Source organism: Aspergillus brunneoviolaceus, assembly GCF_003184695.1.
Source record: "Aspergillus brunneoviolaceus CBS 621.78 unplaced genomic scaffold BO95scaffold_83, whole genome shotgun sequence".
NCBI classification, from domain to species: domain Eukaryota; kingdom Fungi; phylum Ascomycota; class Eurotiomycetes; order Eurotiales; family Aspergillaceae; genus Aspergillus; species Aspergillus brunneoviolaceus.
In genome coordinates, this window is record NW_020290813.1 from 41627 (window position 1) to 54362 (window position 12736).

Consider the following 12736-nt stretch of genomic DNA (forward strand, 5'->3'; position numbering starts at 1 on the left):
TCGGAGAAAGTCCGAGGCCGAAGTCAGTCTGAGCAAATGTTGCAAATGTTGCAAACATCATGGATGACTCGGTTGTGGAATCTGAACAACCTCACTGCACTGCATCTTCATTGCGTAACTGTCAAAATATTCTATCTCTGCATAATGGGTCGCTTATCGAGATAGTCCTTTTAGTCCTTTCCTTAATTTGCAACAGAATCATCCCTCTGTATGCTCCAGACACCCTACACCTCTCCATGACTACAGCTTACCCTGTCGGTGGGGCAAGGGGTCTGGACGTGGGTCTGTGCACTGCCCAAATGCATGGCTGCAATTTGCAGACTCTAATTAAAGCAGTTTTGGTGCCTGCTTGCCTAAATTTCCAGCCACTGACGGCTCTCTCATTCGCAGACTAGTGCACTCCCAGGTTTCTCTCGTGTCCATAATTGGTGAGGCTGACTCCATTTTCAGGGTCTTGCCGAGCCTCAATACGAGATGGTGCTTGCTTTTGAACCCCCATTAAAAAGGGGCTCAGCCGCTGAAGATTCATCCATGCCTCTGCGACAGTGACACAACTCATCGGTTGACAATGTCCGGCGCGAACTTTGCCTGCATAGAATGACTGCCCATGACCGCATCCAGTGGCTGGATGGCCTCCGCGGCATCGCCGCGGCGATTGTGGCCATTGACCACTACTTTATGAGTGATATCTGGCACCCTTTCGTCTCCTTCTGGGCTGAACCCCCCGAGGCCAATCGGCACTTGGTGCAGCTTCCTCCCATCCGCATTCTTTTCTCCGCCCATTCGATGGTGACTCTGTTCATGGTGATCTCCGGTTTTGCCATCTCCGTCAGTCTGCTCAAAGCCCGCCACAGCCCGCAGTTTCTGCCGCGAGTGACCTCCGCCATCGTGCGGCGCCTCTTTCGCATTTATCTGCCAGTGGTTGTCCTGGCCACCCTGAGCCAGGTCTTATTCTTCTTCGATTTGTACCACTGGACTTTCGACGAGGGGTTCCTCGATGGACTTCAACCCTGGACCAACCCGTGGGCCCACATCAAGTGGTTGTGTGGCTACATGGCCGATAGCATCAATGTCATCGCCTTTGAGTATCGCGGCGGTCTGAACGGCCAGCTATGGACTATGCCTCTAGAATTCCGCGGATCCAACGTGGTGTATCTACTGACTGTCGGATTGTCGGCATGGCGTCCCAAGCTCCGACTCTGGGCTCTGCCCCTCCTGGCGGGGTTCTTCCTATGGGCTGGCAACTGGGACATTTTCGGATTCATCTGGGGCCTGTGGCTGGCGGAGCGGGCGATCAACACTACCTCTGTGGCGAGCGCGATGGCAGATGACGACCTCGACGACGAGGAGAAACTGTCCCGGCCGTCCTGTTCTACCGCGCAATGCAGGCTCCGGTCCTCGCTACGAAAGCTCTTCACTCTTTCCCGGATGATCACCTCCCTCGCCTTCGTGGTCGGATACTATCTCCTCTGCCTCGGCAGCGACGGCCAGCTGCCCCCGGGCTACCAGTTCCTCGCTACCCTCCAGCCTGCCAAGTGGAAGGACCGGTGGGAGATCTACCATTGGTGCTGGAAGTCCGTGGGCGCCGCGTGTTTGGTCTATGCGATCGCCCAGTCCCCGTGGCTGCAAAGGCCCCTCAACACCCAGCCCGTGCAGTATCTTGGCAAGATCTCGTTCTCGCTGTACCTGCTCCACGAGACCATTTACCAGCTGTGGCGCAATCCCCTGCGAGATTTTGTGTATCTGCTGGCGAGCGGAAACCCGTACCTGACTAGTGCGGAGGCCCTGCGGGATGATCTGTTCGCGTTCCATGTGGCCTGGTGGGGGTCTGGGATTTTGTTGGGTACGGTGGTAGTTTTTGCGTCGCATTACTACACTCTGTATGTGGACAATAAGTGTGTGGCGCTGGCGAAGAGGTTGGAGCAATTGTTTACTTCATGATTCTGTACAGTACCTCGAGTCCCCACGTACCTGTCGCACCTTCCCACCAAACTCCTATGTCAAGGATATACTATTTCCAGCAGTATCACTACATTAGCAAGACCGCTTGTTCTCTGGTGACGGTATGTTTGGAATTCACTCAAGGGGCTACTCTTTGATTTACTAGATTTTGTCTGGAAGACAAAGGAAAGCATCTCAACTCCGGCATATTGACTCTAGTAAGTTCAATACTGCAGAAAACATGAAAAGCCTAAGCCATGAGATATCTGAAAGAGCATTTGACGGGGCCTCGTACTTAGTTAGAAGCTTTGGAGAAGTGCTGCTGCCTTATTTACTGCGAAAGGTGCCGTCAAGAGTCGGGGAGGACTTACTGCTTTATTTATTCAACAACGGGCTCGTTTTCACTTACTTGCCCGAGACGCGTCGCCGTCATAATAGCTTTAGCTTTATAGGGATTGTAGACCTAATCCGGAAAAAAACCAATAGTTCTCTATTGTAAGAGGGTTAGTTATGTGTGTTGCTTTGTAGAATAATCCTCACTTTATATTCCCAGATATTGCGCGAAATCACGAAAAGAAATCTGGAAAATCTGAATGGTACTTGAAAGGACTTTGTATGTTGAAGTTGAAGAGAACCGTGTTGTGTGATTGTGTGGAAGAAGTAGCGGAAAAGCGGTAGAAAATGTGCTGTTCGGCAAATATGTGGAGGACTGCCAGTAGGTACGCCAGAAGTAGGCCCGGATCGAGTAACTGCATAAAATTGCTTACAGTGCTAGCCCGAACAGGTAAAACAGCCCAGCTGGGTCCATGTGGAATGTTCGCTCCCATCAATGAATCAGAGTTTTCTAATAGTACTGGTCCCTCGACGCCAGGGTCTGAAGGCTGGGTCTCAGCCGCCAATTGTCTTTGCCCGGATAGTGGAGGCCATCTGCGACAGGGTCTATACACGGATCCACCTTTCTAAAGACATCAATATATTTGCGAGGACCCTGCGGCTCTGTGATACCGTAGAACTTTGGTTCACCCTTCGAGATCACCAGGTGCGGATCCTGGTCTCGATATAGGCCTCCTTGCTATGTAGCAGTGCTTGACTATGTACTAATGACTTCCGCCTCCTAGACGGCGAAACGTGCAAGGCTCTACTAGCACGGCCTTGTACCCAGGAAACTCAGGAAGGAAAGATGGCAGCAGCAGCAGATCATGAATCTGGAGTCACCTTGTCTAAGTATACCCTCCTACTGAGCAAATACTACTACAGTAAAAGGGACACAACATTAGCCGCACACGTAGTTCTCGGATAGCCTCCACTGCTTACCAGGTGTCAAGTTGCATTCACCACATATGCTATCAAGCGTTTCTTGGTGTTACCTAGAAGGTACTCACCTCGGAGTCCACGAAGGATTTATAAAGAGGTGCTTGTAGTACCTTCAATCCTACTTCTTCATTATAATCATCAACCACATTATCTATATACCACAGCCCCAAGACTTCCAAGACCTTTTACAGATCTCCTTCCCTCCACCGTCAAAATGAAGTTCACTTCCGTTATCGCTACCGCCGTTCTTGGCTACTCTGCTGCCTTCGCTGCTCCCTCCAAGTGGGACGTTGCCGACGCCACCACTGGAACCCTGACAGTCACCGACGCTAAGATTGACATCAGCGCGGCCAACAAGGTGACTGATGTCTCCTTCAAGCTGGCCGATGGCGACAAACATGTGAGCTGCATGGCTCGGAGCCCCAAGCTCACCTACCTGTCCACCGCAGCCACTGCTTGCAGCGACAGCAAGTACCTGTTCAACCTCATCGATTCCGGTCTCTCGAGCTTTGAAGTTGCTATCATGTATTCGTACGGCGATCTGTAAGTATCGGACTGGCCTTGAGTTTACCTGTCCTGATAGTCATACCCAAACCGAAAGAGACCACAATGTCAATTACTAATGAAGGCGATAGGGGTTCTGGCGAGTACTCGCCTGGGCAATGGGGCGTTGGTAACCTCTTCCTCGGCTGCAAGAGCAGCGGCAGCGGTCGCGTCTGCACTTCTTCTGCCCCTAGCACTGTGTTTATCTCTGAACAGTAATCTATTGGGTCTCTTTCACCGAGCCCGGCAAGATCACGGCCGCTATCCGATGAAGTCCGACGGCGTGGGGCTTGTTCTGGAAATCGGTGTGGGGGGTCGCTGTTGTTTCCTTTCACATCTACAATCGTCTACATCTGTCCAGTTGTAACTTATTCCCGTCATTCGTTTCTCATCTGGCGAATTAGTATACGAGCCTGATGCTCTGTCTCAATTGATGCGGTTGTGCTAGAATATAATCCTGTGCATTCCAGTCTTGCAGGGCAAGTGTCATGTATCTGGTGCACTCTGCACGGCGAATCACACATTAACTTGAACCTGCCACGTCTACTGACCAGGAACGATCTCGCAGCGAATGGCACAATCCAGATTCTTAACGATTGGCCGGCTTACTGTAGATTTTGAAACCTATCATTCCTGTTCTTACCTCGCATCATTCCATGTTTGTTGTCCTGATTCGCTTCTACACCATGTGGTCTACTGCAGTCTGCTGGGCGGCACTCAGCAAACGTCTACAATGGCCCCGCAAGTTCATGCTTCTACAACAGCTTAAACAATTGTGGTTTCATCAGAATGGGCCAAGCATATCCAAAGTCAGCGATCTCGAACAATGATCAGATTTCCCCAGCACAGCCCACCCCCTGGACCCCACTTTGAGCACGATAACAAGACTCCCCAACCCGCCTCCTCTAGACGGCGTCATCCCCTACTGCGCCGTCCCCACAATGTTGTTGAAGGTAGCATAGTTGACCGTCGAATCCGGCAAGCTCTCCTCCCTCTCGGCACAAGTGACGGAGATATCCAGCGGGCCCTTGCTCCACTTCCCGAGCAGACTCTTGCTGCCGGAGAGCTTGGGCGGCACGACGAGCTGGTAGGTGTGGTCGTCGCCGTCGATCTTGGAGACGCGCACAGTCTCGGCCGGGGTCCAGGTGCCCTTCTCCGCCTTGATGTAGGCGTCGATCTTGTCCTTCTTGTACCAGATCTCGCCGTCAGTGCCGTATGTCTTGGGGATCCAGGCTTTGGTGGCCGCGGCGAACTTGGTCTTGTCGGCGTAGATGACGCAGTACCTTTCCCCTATCAGTGCTGGCAGCGTGAAGGGCAAGGGGGAGGGATTGCTTACCAGTCGGTGGCAGAACCAGCCCATCCACCGCGGTTCGCGGTCAGATAAGTGCCCTCGCCGAGTTGGATGTTGGCGCGGTTGCCCTCGTAGGTGAGGGTGCCGGCTTTGTTGTACTTGGCGGCTTGTTCCTAGGGAGCTGTCAGAATATGTTGATGACTGACAAGTGGGGATGGGGATAAGCCTCGAAGCGTCATACCTTACTCACGGTGCGGTAGCCGATGATGATGTTCGACGCACGCTCCTGCAGAGCTCGCTCCTCCACTGCGGCGGGGGCAGCAGTCACGGAGCTGGCCACGGTTAGGGCGACGGCGAGAATGCTTCCGATGGAGAGCTTCATGTTGAAGTTGGATAAGAGTATAGAAAAGATAGTTGAAGGAGTGGAATGAGAAGAGTGACAGTGACCCACGCAGTGGAGCTGTAAAAGAGTGACAGTGAAGCTGGGAGCTGGTAGATGAGGTGAATGAGTGATGAATTCAACTTCGGCCGCGACGCATCTTGCAGTCTTTATACCTCTGTTGCACAACGCGAGACAGTGCCTGCAATTGGAGCCTGGTCGAGGTTGTATCCGGTGCAGCAGAATGTCTCTCAAACGGCCCCGAAAATTGGGGGCCAACGTCCCTTCGGCCCCCGACAGCTGCATCGGCGCGTCTTCAGGGCAGATTCCGGTTGCGCAATTCCTCTTCCGAGCCGACAGGGTCCAGTATCTTATGCAAGGGGCAACGCTTGCCGCTGCGTGGAATCTCAGCCCTGCCCGGCTGATGCTCTTGTTGGGTGGTGTCTCGGAATGCAGCTGCTCGGCAGGAAAGTTGATCAAGTTGTATCGTGCTTTCTGGGCGCCGAGATAAGATCTTTCGCTCAGCTCATAGCTTTAAGTGATCTTCTAGAGACTTGAGGCTTTTTATACTGTGTTGACATTAACGACGTACGCAGGCTGTAGAGTGGTAAGGTCAATAGCTTGGGGCTAGTTCCCAAGACCCTTGGCGGATGGGGATCTTGGTTCAAGCCAAGTCATCAGGGTCTTTCGGGCTCGTATTCAGACTAATCCGTAAAGTCCGTTTAGACCTGTTCGCGTCTGAGATGAAGGTGGCATGAGGATCTTTAGGCACCTGTAAACATGCTCGTCCCCATCGGGCTAGCCTGTCAGCCTTGCTGCTTCAGCCTCAGGCATCCACGTGGTGGTGCTCGCCGCTCAATATTACTGGACAAAATTTCAGGTTCCTTTTCTGGACAGCTGGACTTGTGATGGAGAGAGCGGCTCAGAGATATCCATGATGTTTCTGGGGCTGGCCAACAGTCGAGTGTTGAAAAACGTTGTCGCATCAGTTTCCACTAGTCTTACTCACATCCGAAGTAGATGGCGAAATTATATGTTTTCCCCTTTTAGTAGTTGATCATTTGCTACTATAGTTGACATCAGACCAAACTATCTAGTACTCTCATCTATTTGCACTACGGGGTACTCACTGGCTGTCCCTCATACTTTCAATACATTGATACTTCATCTATACAATTCGAATGCTTCAGATAGCATACCCATGTGGTGAATGAGGTGGAAAGAGGGACGTGAGCACGTGATCCGGACTTACTGCACCCGATGCCGTAGATCCGATCCGGGGCCGAATTCCTTCCATCTGACTAAACCGTCACTGCTAACTTAACTAACACCAACCTTTCATCTTGTCGTCCAGACCAGCTCCTTCACGTACATGGACTCCCCTTCGCCTCAGTCCCTACGGCGGAACGGTCGAAGACAAGCCTGCGAGCCATGTCGCAAACTCAAGACACGATGCGACCACGTGTGGCCCAAATGCGGCCGATGCAGCGCCAAGAACCTTGCCTGTGTGTACCTGGTCGCCCCAATGACCAAAACATTTCGTCCCTTTCACCGTGGTTCCGATCCCATCCAAGCGAGGTCGCGGAACTCTGCCTCCGTTCCACTGTGAGTAGTGACTTCTATCCTTTTCTCTGATAGCTGAAGCTAAACGTCCAGCCACAGAGCCACTGCGAACTCGTCGCCTGAGGCCACCAGTCGTGATGCCTTGCCCGCCCAGCCAGTCGTCGTCAACACCCCCTCGATGGAGAGTACCGGCTTTCTGGGTCCCACCAGCTACCGATATCTCCTGAGGGAGAGTCAAGGCGCCTCCGATTCGCCTTCGGAGTTGGGCAAGTACACCATCGAACCGAGACAACTTGAGCTGGGGTTGCGGATCCTGGACTTCTTCGGTCGAGAGTCCCGCCTCCTCAAGTGTCTGACTGAGCACATCTATGGGCTGAGTCGTATGCCCATCATCCCGCGGACAGTTATGCTGCCGGCGCTGAGCCACCTCTGGGAGATCTGTGATCAGAACTCCATGGCCGAGGATGCCGCCCGTCTGCGCATGGTGGTTCGGATCTTCGAGAACACCTATAAACCTCTCACCACCTCCCATCAGATGAGAGCGGCGGATCTGTGCCAGGCTATTACTGGAGTCAATCTTCGGTGGGAGCTGATAGGCGCTGTCATCACGCTCGCGAGTCTGGCGTTGATCCATATTCCCGAGCACACTGTGACACTGATCGACGCACAGCAGCGCGGGAAGAGTGAGATTCTGCCTCAGGTCCTAGAGATCACCGAGCATCTGTCGCTTCTGACCGACGCCCTGCCGCTCGTCAACGAATTACTCGTATCTCTAAAATACTACCAGATGCTTCTTGCTGTCAGCCGGTTTGGCGATTCCAGTCAGTTCACAGACTCGGCATGACACCGACAACATGCGGCTAATACGGACACAGGTCGCAGGTTGTATTCGTCGCTGGGAGAGTTATGCTCCTGTATATATGCGACCGGCATGCATCGAAACGACGTCCCGCTAGAGCAAGCGCCAGTCTTCGTCCATCAGTGGCGTAGGGCATGTCTCGCAGTGGTGTACACCATGGACAAAACCATCGCGACGGCTCTCGGTCGCCCGCCACTGATGAATCGACACTATTGCATATTGGAACCTCCGTTGGATCTTGATGAGGACCCCGACCCCGACGAGCACGAGTCAAGCCTTCGATCGATCGACGAGCACGGGTGGAATGTAGATAGAAAGCATCGACCCGCCACAACCATACGGTTACGTCTTCTCCTTGCCAAGATCCGCGAGGAAGTGTTGGAGCTGCATCTGGGGGTGACCGGCGCCAATCTGGTCAGGCAAGCTGAGTATGTCCGATGAGGCACTTGGGGTTCAGACAGACGACTGATTATTGTTTAGAGATGTGCTCCAGAGGCTAGCGGTCATGTGGAATACCTGTCCAAGCCATATGAAGTACTCGGTCGACATGTGGCATACCCCCACGTTAATGCACAGCCATCAACTTCTGGTCCTCCTTACGCTGAATCTAGATTATCTGCATTCGATCTTCTTGTTACATCGACTCATCTCCGGCGACCGGTCCACGAATGTTTTCATCGTGGCGAAGGACATTCTAAGCACCATTCTCGTGATCAATGACGAACGCGAGCGACTCCGAGAGATTCGGAACGACTTCACCCATCTTGTATGATTCTACTGATCCAACAAGATGCGACTGAACACTAACCAAAGGAACAGTTCCTTCAATACGGCCTTCCGAGTGTCCAGCTGCTCTGCACTGAAATGCTGCACCGCTCGTCGACTTCCCCACTGACGGCTGTTCCGGGCTTCTCGCGGGCAGAGCTGATTAGGGAATTGACGGTGTATGTCTCGTGTCTCAGTTGGGTCGCCCGACCGGGGAGTGGGAACTTCGAGTTCTGCAAACAAGTCAAGGCCAAGTTCACCCGAATCCTGGATGAGATCATTGATCCTAGCTGTGGTACATCGAGGGAGTCAGTTGCGCCGAGCGAGACGGCGAATGCACCTGCGGGCGCGAGCGGCGTGCCAGACTTGCTTGATCCGGTCCACAATTTCAATACCTTGCTGGACTGGGATATTGAAAGTTTCTGGGATCCGCGACTGGACATTTTCTGCGGGTCTGTTTTCTAGTCGGGATCTGCGCATCCTGCATCGCTCCTCGGACTTCAAGCCGAGGTAAGCCATTCTTCAACTCTCCAACTCTCCGAGTCTCCGATCATCCCCCGCTCCCGCCACGTGACCTCTCGGTTTCCCCTCACTCTCCGCAGCCGATCTTGATGAACCTTCATAAAGAACCTTCGTGTGCCACCATCACCATGGCAAAGTCTCGCGTACTCCTGTTGGGCAGTGGAGGCATTGGCACTCTTGCTGCCCTCAATCTGGAATGCGGTGGCCAAGCCGAAGTCACCGCCGTTCTTCGGTCCAATTTCCAGACCGTCACCGATCGGGGATTCGAGATCCTTTCCTGTGATCATGGCCACATCCGCAACTGGCATCCAACCTCTGGTATATAGATTACCAACTTGTGTTCTTCGACGGCGATACGATACTAATCCTAGACTCAGTTGTCAATGCGGTGCCCGTGACTGGTGCCGGCGACGTGGCGCCTTATGATTACATCGTCTGCACCACCAAGAACATCCCCGATATCGGCCCTTCCATCTGCGACATCATCGCTCCGGCAGTGACTCCCGCGCAGACCGTCATCGTCCTTATTCAGAACGGGCTGAACATTGAGAAGCCGTTCGCTGAACGCTTTTCGGCCAACATCATCCTCTCAGGCATCAGCCGCAACGACGCGCACGAAATCGCCCCGGGCGTGATCGAACAAATCGACCATGACAACCTGCAAATCGGTGCCTTCTGTGGTCCTCCTGACCCAGTCGATGCCCAAACAAATGCGGCGATGCACTTCGTGGAAATATACAGCGCTGGAGGAAAGACTAACTGCTATCACGAACCGAACGTGCAGCGAGAGCGGTGGCGCAAGCTGGTCTACAACGCAGCCTTCAATCCCATCTCTGCGCTGACGGGGCTGAGCACCGGTGATCTTCAGATTGCCGGCAACGCGCTGAACACTTTGCTCATTCCTGCTATGACCGAGGTTCTCACGGTCGCACACGCAGCCGGCATTGACCTCCCTCAAGAAACCATCGCGACAACACTCGCGAAGAATCCCCCGGAGAGGAAGATCTACCCTAGCATGCAGAAGGATATGGCAAAGGTGAGTTATCGAGCCTGCAAGTGAAGTAGACATCGGCTCATTGATTGCTAGGGCAACTTCTTGGAGCACGAAGTGATCATGGGCGAGGTAATTCGCGAGGCACAGAGGAGAGGTGTCGCCACACCCATCCTGTCCACCCTCTACCAGTTGTGTGCCTGTGTGCAGTGGAGACTACAAGGCACCAAGCCAGCGACTAGGCAGAACTAGGAATGAGGGCGTCGAAGGATTCTCATGGATGATCGCAATAAACCTACTGCCCGGTCGCAACGGGCCGCGTCCGAAGCTCCGTAGCCAAGACAGCTCATTTTCCATTCACGGACATCATACAACCAGTTCATCTATGGGTCTCGTTTCCTTGGCGGATTAAGTCTTATAATATGTACATTGTTTTCAGTATTCAGTGCGTCCGGATCAAGTCGGCCGCGCGTTCAGCCACCGCATAAACGGTGGCCTGGATATTCCCAGCCGGTTCTAAGGGAAAGATACTGGCATCGACCACGCGCAGGTTTCGCGTTCCGTGGACTTTGAGCTGCGAGTCGACCACACCTCCCAGTTCCGCCGGCATCATGGCGCAGGTGCCCGCCGGATGGAAGCAGGTGTACAGGCGCTCCTTGACCACCTCTTTGGTCTTCTCGAGGTCGCTATAATCGACGACCCCCTGGGGAATCCGAGACTGGGGCTTCAGCATGCTTGCAAGCGGCTCCGTCGCGACGATTTGATCCAGGAACTGGACGTGTCGCGCCAAGATTTCGAGATCCAGCGGGTGAGAGAGGTAGTTCGGATCAAAGACGGGCTTGTCCTCCACATTCCCTGAGCGGATGTGCACCGAGCCGCGCGAAAAGGGGTGGTTGTGCAGAACCATCACAGTGAGATAGTTGCCCGGCAGCGACTTGGCCAGGACGTCAGCGAGCGTCGTGGCGCCGGGGAGCATATGCGTCTGAATTGGCATGAGCATGTACTGCGAGGAGGCATTGTGACCTGCCTGGAGCAGCTCCCGCTGCAGTGCGAACTGTTTCTGCAGCGCGGGTGAGAGATCCGCCGCCTGCTGGCCGAGATGCTGGTCGAGCAACTCGTGGACTTTTTCGCGGGAGAGCTGGCCATCGTGGTCAACCAGAGGCAGATATGCCATACTGATGGGCATGCCGGACAAAGGCCCCCCGCGCGTTTGCTCGTAGAGCTGAATCAAGGACTGCACTACGTTCGGGTCTCGCATGATATCGCCGGACACTTGGTCGTCTGCTACTTCAAAGTTGATACTTGCCAAACAGTGATCCTGCAGATTCTCTCCCACGCCGGGGCGGTCGAGAATGACTGGAATGTCGTGCTTCTCCAGCAACTCGCGCTGGCCGATGCCGGACAACTCCAGCAGTTGGGGGGTATTCATGCTTCCCGCACAAAGAATGACTTCTCGTGCAGCAGGAATCTCCTGACGCTCACCGTCCTTGGCTCTAACTTGCACACCGGTCGCGACTACTTCCCCTTCCACCTCAGTTAGCAACACCCGTTCCACCATCGTGTTAGTCAATAAGTCCAAATTCGGCCGCTGCGCTACCTCTGGCGAGTAGTACGCTGCCGCATATCCGCGCTGACCAGTCTTTCCATCAACCGTCAACGGTGCGGTGAAAGCGCCAATCTTGCGACCGGCGATAGGATCCGCATCTGTGCGCCAGCCCAGCCGGGCAAAGGCCTCGTCCCAGGCCTGGTTGAACGGCCCATAGACATCCGGTAGGGTGATGGGAACCGGTCCGCTGGTACCCTGGTTCTCCGGGCTCATGTAGCGCTCCAGCGATAGCAAGGTCGACGTCGCCTCTGACGGAGGCGTGTAGGTGTGGAACTTGCGGAGATAGGGCGCCATGTCCTCGGGGCCCCAGCCCTCGTTGCCCAACGACTTCCAGGCCGCGAAATTGCTTTCTGAGGGGTACATCACCACCGAAAAGTTCATGGCCGACGTGCCCCCTACCACCCGACCGCGCGGCTGGGCGATCTGGCGGTTATTCACATGGACCTGCCTACATGGTCAGTATGTTCACAAACAGAAACGCAACAGAGACAATGTACCGCTACGCACCTGCGGCTCACTCATATAATCCCAATCGAAGTCAGGGTTTCCATACAACGTGCTCAAAAAGCCAGGGGTTTCGATGCGCGGATCGCCCATGCGGTTGGCTCCGGCCTCAATCAGGAGCACGTTGACGTCGGCGTCCTCAGTGAGTCGGGAGGCGAGGACCAGCCCGCTGGTCCCCGCTCCGACAACCACGTAGTCATAGGATTTAGCGGCAGTCATTATTGTCGAGAAATCAGCTTGCGGTTCGTTTGGAAGGAAAGCCCGAGGGAGAGGAACCGCTGCAGGGGAGCGGCATGAAATAACTGCTAAGTCGCCGAGACTAAGGGGCGAACAAAGCCCGAGCAGGCAAGTGCAGGCAGGTGCAGGATCAAGAAAAATGGGGCGCTGTCACGGGCTGCAGACAGAATTGGAATTGAGATTGACATGGCGTTGTGGAGCTGGGCAACGCTGGGCAACGC

At 54.1% G+C, this 12736-nt stretch overlaps 6 protein-coding genes across 6 annotated transcripts; 4 read left to right on the forward strand and 2 right to left on the reverse strand.

The window, feature by feature from the left end:
- The first annotated feature begins 468 nt into the window (after positions 1-468).
- On the forward strand, positions 469-2303 carry BO95DRAFT_447181 (acyltransferase family protein). Its single transcript, XM_025587558.1, has one exon. It carries the CDS (start codon positions 598-600, stop codon positions 1939-1941), a length of 1344 nt encoding a protein of 447 aa, XP_025437700.1. The 5' UTR covers positions 469-597; the 3' UTR covers positions 1942-2303.
- A 1166-nt stretch (positions 2304-3469) lies between these two features.
- BO95DRAFT_468039 (uncharacterized protein) lies at positions 3470-4017 on the forward strand (the record flags this gene model as incomplete). The annotated part of the gene is made up of 2 exons (XM_025589335.1): positions 3470-3798; positions 3891-4017. The coding sequence occupies 2 exons, from the start codon at positions 3470-3472 to the stop codon at positions 4015-4017; spliced, it is 456 nt and encodes a 151-aa protein (XP_025437701.1).
- Positions 4018-4720: 703 nt separating this feature from the next.
- Positions 4721-5471, reverse strand: BO95DRAFT_373691 (uncharacterized protein; the record flags this gene model as incomplete). Its single annotated transcript, XM_025583069.1, has 3 exons — positions 4721-5081; positions 5135-5262; positions 5331-5471. The coding sequence occupies 3 exons, from the start codon at positions 5469-5471 to the stop codon at positions 4721-4723; spliced, it is 630 nt and encodes a 209-aa protein (XP_025437702.1).
- A 1522-nt stretch (positions 5472-6993) lies between these two features.
- Positions 6994-9120, forward strand: BO95DRAFT_468041 (fungal specific transcription factor domain-containing protein; the record flags this gene model as incomplete). The annotated part of the gene is made up of 5 exons (XM_025589336.1): positions 6994-7073; positions 7131-7852; positions 7907-8318; positions 8371-8656; positions 8710-9120. The coding sequence occupies 5 exons, from the start codon at positions 6994-6996 to the stop codon at positions 9118-9120; spliced, it is 1911 nt and encodes a 636-aa protein (XP_025437703.1).
- A 185-nt stretch (positions 9121-9305) lies between these two features.
- Positions 9306-10420, forward strand: BO95DRAFT_373688 (ketopantoate reductase family protein; the record flags this gene model as incomplete). Its single annotated transcript, XM_025583068.1, has 3 exons — positions 9306-9495; positions 9555-10213; positions 10265-10420. The coding sequence occupies 3 exons, from the start codon at positions 9306-9308 to the stop codon at positions 10418-10420; spliced, it is 1005 nt and encodes a 334-aa protein (XP_025437704.1).
- An 8-nt stretch (positions 10421-10428) lies between these two features.
- On the reverse strand, positions 10429-12581 carry BO95DRAFT_275818 (GMC family oxidoreductase). Its single transcript, XM_025581614.1, has 2 exons — positions 12282-12581; positions 10429-12218 (listed from the first exon to the last, which is right to left on the reverse strand). Exons 1-2 carry the CDS (start codon positions 12495-12497, stop codon positions 10611-10613), a joined length of 1824 nt encoding a protein of 607 aa, XP_025437705.1. The 5' UTR covers positions 12498-12581; the 3' UTR covers positions 10429-10610.
- Positions 12582-12736: the final 155 nt, after the last annotated feature.

What these genes read in the sequence shown, in the direction of transcription:
- BO95DRAFT_447181 (XM_025587558.1), top strand. Translation starts at nt 598, where the DNA reads ATGACTGCCCATGACCGCATCCAGTGGCTGGATGGCCTCCGCGGCATC.
- BO95DRAFT_275818 (XM_025581614.1), bottom strand. Translation starts at nt 12,497, where the DNA reads ATGACTGCCGCTAAATCCTATGACTACGTGGTTGTCGGAGCGGGGACC. An exon ending in ATTATATGAGTGAGCCGCAG is followed by an intron (nt 12,219 to 12,281) that starts GTGCGTAGCGGT and finishes CCATGTAGGCAG; the next exon opens with GTCCATGTGAATAACCGCCA.